The 8,148-nt window shown below is 32.9% G+C and overlaps 1 protein-coding gene across 2 annotated transcripts in view; it reads right to left on the minus strand.

Moving 5' to 3' along the window:
• The window catches only part of LOC115245665 (dynein heavy chain 5, axonemal), a 32,057-nt gene that overhangs the window by 17,881 nt on the left and 6,028 nt on the right, over positions 1-8,148 (minus strand). The window contains exons 14-27 of one of the 2 annotated variants that reach the window (XM_029824078.1): positions 7,282-7,527; positions 6,690-6,853; positions 6,359-6,619; positions 6,056-6,284; positions 5,006-5,679; positions 3,963-4,768; positions 3,464-3,671; positions 2,727-3,113; positions 2,438-2,610; positions 2,001-2,367; positions 1,414-1,608; positions 1,196-1,334; positions 808-1,084; positions 67-508 (exon numbers count right to left, since the gene is read on the minus strand). In XM_029824078.1, coding sequence (XP_029679938.1) covers positions 67-508; positions 808-1,084; positions 1,196-1,334; positions 1,414-1,608; positions 2,001-2,367; positions 2,438-2,610; positions 2,727-3,113; positions 3,464-3,671; positions 3,963-4,768; positions 5,006-5,679; positions 6,056-6,284; positions 6,359-6,619; positions 6,690-6,853; positions 7,282-7,527 — 4,568 coding nt within the window. Of the gene's footprint in view, positions 1-66; positions 509-807; positions 1,085-1,195; positions 1,335-1,413; positions 1,609-2,000; positions 2,368-2,437; positions 2,611-2,726; positions 3,114-3,463; positions 3,672-3,962; positions 4,769-5,005; positions 5,680-6,055; positions 6,285-6,358; positions 6,620-6,689; positions 6,854-7,281; positions 7,534-8,148 lie in introns of both variants that reach the window. The other variant, XM_029824079.1, reaches the window with a different exon arrangement.

Consider the following 8,148-nt stretch of genomic DNA (forward strand, 5'->3'; position numbering starts at 1 on the left):
AAATAATTATTTAGGACATATTAAAATTACATTAAATCACAGAAGATAAGATTATTCATGATTTACCTGTGCAAAAGAATCTGTAAACAATTGATCTAGAACTTCCTGTTCCAATGATGATCGTGTTTTTAGCCAAGCAGTAACAACTGGATTCCAATTTAAACCTGAAGAACTCATGTATACCATGCCATTTCGCGAAACAGTTGCAGGACTTGCATTGTCAATATTATGCGGCTCGAAAATAATTTTACACGTTGGCGCCATTGATAATCTATCGCCATTAGCCAGAGTCAAAGTTTTATTATCGTCCAACACGGAATTTAAATTTTCTATCCAAATGCTATCAACAGGACCATCGAGCACTAGCCATACGTGCTCCCCCTTTTTTAATTTCATCGTTTTACGCCATAAAGCTGAGAAAATCCCGTCCGTCCAATCGTTGGTAGCTACATCCAAACGGCCGAACATTTGAGCGGCTGTTATACTTTTAGGATTCATTCTCATTTCTCTGTAAAATTCAATAAACTTGTAAATTTTACAATTATTTTATAATGCATTATGATTTATTATCACATTTTACACAAAAACTGCTTGACGAAGAAAGTCACGATAATTCTAAAATATTTTTAATAATCGGCAAATATTATATATGCTTATATAATACTCGTCCACGTCAAAACCGGAATTTAATTTTTAAACAGGTAAAGAAACAAAATTATGATCAGTAAAGAACATTTATTTTTCAACGTAATCTCTATTTACATCACAGCATTTTTACCATCGACGTATCAAGAGAGATTGCTTTACCTGTGATAATTGCCACATTGTGTCAATGCTTTCATTAACGTATGTATGCAAGTAGTCTTGCCAGCACCGGTCGGACCTAATGTCATAATACCATGTCTTACTCTTTGCGTCTCATAAAGTTGTATTAATTTCAACACCCATGGCGAGTGATAAATCAATTCAGCTTCCTCTACTTGTTCATTAATAGCTGCTTCCAATTCAGGATACGATGTTTTCTCCAACGTTTGGTTGGGAAACAAATCAGCTACGAGAGATATGAAGAGTGGTTCGTCTTCATCTACAGGAAAATATGTTATATATTTATATATATATAGTATATTTGTAGATATAGTATATTTGTAGATATAGCCAATTTTATAATATTTTCTTCATTAATTAACATAATGACCTATGAGTTTCGAAAGATTCATGTCTCTTAGAACACGCATAACGATTGTACTTTCCGAGTCCTTGGAATTGACCCTCTTGGCCGCTCCTAAGCTTCTTAATACAGACAATATATTTCGCAGACCAAAGTCATAGTGAACCTACAATCAATACATTGCAAAATGATATCATGATATCAAATTTTAATCGCCTTTCTTTTTAACACGTCTGTAATGTTACCTGCTTGGTCAATTGCTCCTCGCATAATTTATAAAGAGTATAAAATTTACGAGCAAGAGTAATGTTCTCCAGAAATCCACAACTGGCTAATTTTACACGTATAATAATCTGACGATCAGGCACCATCATAGCTACTGTGCGAAATTGTATCTTTAAATTTTCAGGCAGTTCTTTACGTCCCGCATATCCAGGATTCTACAATTTAAAATATAATTTATTAGCTTACACATTTTACGTTATTTTGATAATTATTTTACTAATTGTAAGTAATTTGTGTTTTTATGTGTTTTGTAATTCTTATATTATAAATAATAAACTAAATAATTTAAAAAAGATGTGTATGTAAGTATTTATATATATATTTTTTTAATGAATATATATTATTCGTCTATAGATTTTTCTATTATATTATTGATAAACGCTTTCTTTGTTTATCGTAAAAATTATACATAAAAGTCATTGGCCGTATAATTTTCTTTAAGATTTTGACAAATTTGTTTAAAAAAAAATATCCTTGTAAGTAAATTTTTTAATTTATTATTTCAAGTTTAGTTCTTTTATTTTGTTTCATTAAATAATAGTGTTACCATAGTAATGAAAATTCCAAGTTCTGGGCACATATCGATCTGATCTCCATCCGTAAAGACAAATTGCTTCTTCTTTTCTTTTTTTGCGGCAAGCACTACAGCGACTTGTTGTGCGGCGACCGATAAAACTGGCAGTTCGATTCTATTGAATTCATCGAAACAACCCCACGAGCCACTTTGCGCTAATCCTTTGTAGATACGACCTAATCCTCGATAATCCATTTGATCTGAACAATTGAAGACTACTACGTACTTTGCTAAGGTCTTTCCCATGTCTTTTACAGTCTCAGTTTTCCCGGTTCCTGCCGGACCGCACGGAGATCCTCCCATTGACATTGAAAGAGCTTGCGCTAACGTTATATAACACCTGCAATACAAAAGCATTATTAAAATAATTGTATAATATATCCAAAAATACAGTTTATGATTGTATTTACCTATCGGTTAATGGCGTAATAACCAGTCGCTCGGTACATCCTAAGTATTCATTTTGATATGTAAAATTAACATCTGTGATACATATTAAAGTTTTGTCTAAATCTTCCTTAAAATAAAATCTGCACTGTTTCAACCATTCGAAGTCATTCACGGATCGTACATTTAAGCGGCACTGAATAAACGAAACATGCAGTTGTTAATTTCCTGTTCCATCGAGATTTAACGATTTTTCAAGTTTTCATGCGTTGCATATTAATGCATAACAAAATTGAGTTTAATGAAACATACCAATATATCAAAAATATCACGTTGATGCACATGTATAGTAATTAATGTTTCGAACTTAATTCGTTCTATTTTAGTAAGATCTCTGGTAGTTTGATCGATCAATGTATTTAAAAGATCAAGGAACTTATTATTTGTTTCGATCATAATTTTTTTATCCGCGCGAGCTTGAGCCAAAGCTAATTCACCATCTCGCGTCCAAATCATTTGAATGCCTAATAGGCCTATCTGAGCGGCCATTTTATCGAGAAAACTCAAAAAATTGAAATTTGCATCGTTGATCATACTGTAACACTGACGGATAATGGAATGCAAAGAAAGTTGCGATGTTTGTAATAATTGCATCAACCACGTTTCCACCGAACCTTCTGCTCTTACTGCTTTCTCAAGCTGTAATGTAACAAAAATATTAAACTGTGATATAATATAATAATGTATATAATATAAAATATTACAAATAAATTTAGTGTGTTTTATTTTTAGAAGGTAAGTTTATTTTAAATTATCATATGAATTAAAAAAATTAAAAAATATTGTATAAAATATTAAAGATGGAAAAAATCTATGGACATAGATCATAAATGTGCCACTGTTGTTTGCTCGAAGTTGTTTTTATGCTACATTTTAACACAACTTAAAAATGTGTATGTAATAAACGCATATAATATAGAAGATAATAATATATTATATAAGTTTGCTTTTTGAATACGTTATTTGCTTAAATATATGCGAATACCTACCACTATAGTCTCACCTTCTGATGAAACAATGGCTGTCATTTTATTATACTCAATGTCGTGAAACTTCACATAGCGTGTGTTATCGAAAATAGAGAGTAAGTGGTTTTGTATAGTATGAGAATCGGACGCTTGGCCAAGTATCTCCAAGAGCGCAGGATCAGAAACAAAGAAAAACCTTGGAAACATCATGCGCTTCTTCTCCAAATAGCTAAAACATCCGATATTGAATTTTTATTAAAAGAAATTTCTTGTATAACAAATATTAATAAAAGATATCTCTCTTCCTAAGTAATGACACATAAACTTAACAAAGTACAATACTTATGATTTTTACTTTTGATTTACATACATCAAATATTAATACAATGCCGATTAGATTTCACAAATTATATTAAGATTTGTTATATTAAAACTGAAAATTATAATGAAAAATTCTTCTTTAAGTTTGATTATTAAAAAAAGAAGATTGTGTGTATATTAAAAATTGCAATATACTTACCCACTCAGAGATTTTTGACAGAGCTCCAATTGCTCCTGCAAATGTGGCAGAAGCTGCTTCAGCAAATCATCCCCCACACAGCAAGGTACAACTCCTGGTGTTTCGTGGGCGCGTTGCATAATCTTCTGCCAGCTTTTGTCGATTTTGCTGAATCTCTTCGCCTCTTTCGGTAATTGTTTCGCGATGTCGCCGCCCACGAATACTGCCTCGAGATAAACCCACATATTCTGCACGAGCAACCATCTCTCGAGGATCTCGTTCGTATTGGATAAATCCGTGAGCCACTGTTGTATCTGCTTTCTGAAGGGCGCGTTGTAGCGATTCGACATGAGCGAACCAAGGACCATTAAACTATCTTCCAGCTGACCGATGGTTTCTGCTGTTGTATCTCCCCTCAGCAACAATTCTCCTCTATTGTTAAATGTCATGAAGGTCAACTCGTGCGATGACCATTCATTTACTACTGTTCTTAATTTGGCCTCAATATCCTTTTCCTTCATAGCAGATATACAAATGTCCTCGATGTCTTCTTTGTTCTTTAGGAGCGGCGCTTCAAGAATATTTTTAAGACAGAAACCTTCGCTCTCAAGATCGAACGAGTATCCCGTGACTTCTACGATTCTCTGCCAGTGGCGTGGTTTCATAGCTTTGTTCGCCATCAGTTCGAGGAGGGGACACATATCGTTGAAGTCGTCGATCGTCTTCTTAAGCGCAAAGAACGCTGGCCATTCCTTTAATCCTTTTGGCAATTTGCGACAGCGATTTTGAAACTCCATCAGCTCGTTGTTTATCTCTTCGATATTAACCTAAATGATTTATATGATTATAACGTTTTTTGTTTACTGCATAACATATTGCATAAATTTTATAAGAAGTATTAAGAGGATTTATTAATATATCGTTATTAATAAATATAAAATTAAAAATAATAAATTATAATATTATAATATTTTACGTATTAAAAGAAATTTCCGCATTTGAATTATATATATATTGTAATATGTATCTTGTATTTTTTGAATACACAACCCCGCGTTTTTTACCTCGCCCCATGGAATATCATAATAGCTGCTGACTCTGTCGATGACATCGTTATATAGTTTGTACAACTTCTGCAGTAAATTCAGCTCCTTTCTGATTTGCGAAAGTTCTGGATAATCGGTGATGGGCAAGCCAAAAAGCTCTTCGCCGCTCTGATAAGTCTGCAGCTTCCGCCACATACCATCGAACCTATTCTGGAACAGTATTTGCCGATCCGAAGCCTCTCGGGGGCTCAGACCCGACTGCATCGGTCCGGACGATCTATACTCCTCGCAGTACATTTCGTTATCCGTGCGGAATTTCTCGAGATTGTTCCGCAGATCGTTTTCGAATTGCGGTTGCAATGTCAACAATAATACGTGACTTTCTTGCGCTCGTGCCAACAGATTCTGCCACGTGTCTCGCAAGTTATCGACCTGCTCCAAGCATTCCTGATCCACGGGCACTTCGTATCGAGTGACTATGTTGAAGGCTTCTTCGATGGGATCAATCTTAAGTTCCATATCAACCTCCTGCTCGCGAATCTTCTTCAAAGTGTCCATAATGAGACGTACATCATCTAAATCGCGAATCTGGTGATCCAATTTGCGATCCATTTCATTTATCAGCGCATAAACGTACTCCATTTCGCGACGATACTTCTTCTTCATCGCTTGACCGATTTTATGTGTGCAACCTATGAAGATTGTCACATCGAATAGTTTGTTAATGATGTGTCAATGTAAAGTTGAAAAGGGATATCTACTATTATGCTTTTTTCCCCTTTTTATTATAATTATTTTCGACTTTACTCAATTTTATGAATAAATATATTTACTATTTTTATGCGTTCTTTACTTATTACGCTATTTCTTTAATTACTTGTAGAATTAAACAAAGTACTATGTATATATGTTTTTAAATATGTTACTTACAAAAATGATTAAAATTAAAATAATTATAATTAAAACTAAAAAAATTAATAACTGAAATAATAGAACAATTAAATCCATTGTCATAATATTCAAATATAACCGTTCGGTATAAAATACCGATGCATTAATATCACTTACCTTTGATTTCCGTATAAAGACCATACTTTAATTTTTCTGTCGATACAGCGATCGATGTACCAAATATAATCATATCCGGCTCGGTAGTTAAACGATCTTCGAGTTCACTGTGTTTACGGAGAGTAGCTTCAAATTCTGTCAAAGAAATTTGCAGCAATTCTCTCATAGTGCGCTCATTCTTCCAGAGAAATTTATAAGGCTTCCAACGATCGAGAAATTCTTTTAAATCCTGCAAGTTCAATATGACGATTAATTTTTTTCGATAAGTAAATGTGTTTAAGAAACTCATATTAAGTAATTTACTTGACGCAATTCCATGGTGCAAGTGCTCAACATGCCGAGCAATTTAATAATTTCTTTATTGTCCATAACCATCGTATAAAAATTTTTCTCCTGAACTGGAAATACCGGCCTCTCCTCAGAGAGAATTTTGTAAAGTCTTCGTCTTCTGGTTTTCGGATCTTCCGGTTCTTCCTGCTTCTGTTTCGCGGCATTACTTTGCGCCCGCAGTATGACATCGGCCAGATTTCGTTTGGATGAATAAGGCAGATTTTTCCACATACTCTAATGACGAAGATAGATAACGTGCATATTGTAACATGATTAAAAAATTATGACATAATCTTTTGATTACCTTGCTACCTCTGGAATTCCATTGCGCCACTCCTTTCGCGACGCCTGTGATAGTTTTTCCAACTGACGTCAATGCTTCTTGAACGTCATCTAAGCTTGGTTTAACTGTTACTACCGGAATCATCAGTGTCGCATGCAATAAAAACACCGGGTTCGGGGCAGCTTCTATAAATACAATAAATGGTGTTGGGATATTTTATAAAGTTTCTATGTAGATTACATAATCTAATTTACTTTAAATACTAACAATAAGTCTAAAAAATTATTTATTTAACTCATTAAAATACTGTCAAAATTAATAAATCAGAATAGTTTTGTTTTGTTTAAGTTAAAAACATTGTATTGTTTATTGTAAAAAAATGGAAGATCAACAATTATTATTTAACAAATTATTTAAAACATTACCGGAATCGAGTTCCCGAACAATAACAATAAGTCTAAAAAATTATTTATTTAACTTAACTCATTAAAATACTGTCAAAATTAATAAATCAGAATAGTTTCGTTTTGTTTAAGTTAAAAACATTGTATTGTTTATTGTAAAAAAATGGAAGATCAACAATTATTATTTAACAAATTATTTAAAACATTACCGGAATCGAGTTCCCGAACAAATCGTTTTCTGATTGCATCTAAAGATACTCTGGTGACTTTTATTAATACATCCACGATCTTCCTGGAATAATATCGCCTCATCTCAGATACTGCGTTCCGAACCATTTCTTGCATGCCTTTGGGTAAAGTACCGGGTGTCATCAGTAACTGATGGGGATCATCGAAGCAATTCCATACCACGGACCAATCTTGCTGGACAGTTTGTTCCATCGCTTCCTCTCCCTCTGTTCCTTTATTTTTAAATAAAATAAAAATTATTTTTATATTTTTATTGCGCTTTGAAAGTTTCCTGTAAGCGTAGATTTCTTTGCTATTTTTATAACAATTCTTGTCATAATTATTAGATATGCCAAAATTATATATTTATCAAATATATTATATTATTATTAAATATTATATAAGTTTGAGTAAAAATATACAATTTTTAATTATTGAATTTTAATGCATTGTGAAATATATAGAGACCAAAAAAGGTTAAGAATCTCTAACTTTGGCAAAGAAAATTGTATTTAAATACAAGATTACAAAGATAAATATTAATGGATTACTTTCATTAAAAAGAAAATCGAATTGATTGGAATTGGCGGTGCTTTTGAAGCTATCTGTGGCTTTTCTAACGAGTTGTAATACTTCTTCCACCGCTTCCTCGATCATTGTACTCTTACGATGTAAATCTACCGCTGCCATCCTACATATTTCCTCGTTTTTCTCTACAAATTCTTCTATCATCCATGGTTGATCGGATTCAGGTAAAGCGTGCAAGGTTACTTTTTGCATACTCGCCAATACTTGTAAAATCCTAGCACAATAAATCATTAAAAATTATTATTAAAAATATTATTATT

This window comes from Formica exsecta, unplaced genomic scaffold (genome assembly GCF_003651465.1).
Source record: "Formica exsecta isolate Colony F162 unplaced genomic scaffold, ASM365146v1 scaffold125, whole genome shotgun sequence".
NCBI classification, from domain to species: domain Eukaryota; kingdom Metazoa; phylum Arthropoda; class Insecta; order Hymenoptera; family Formicidae; genus Formica; species Formica exsecta.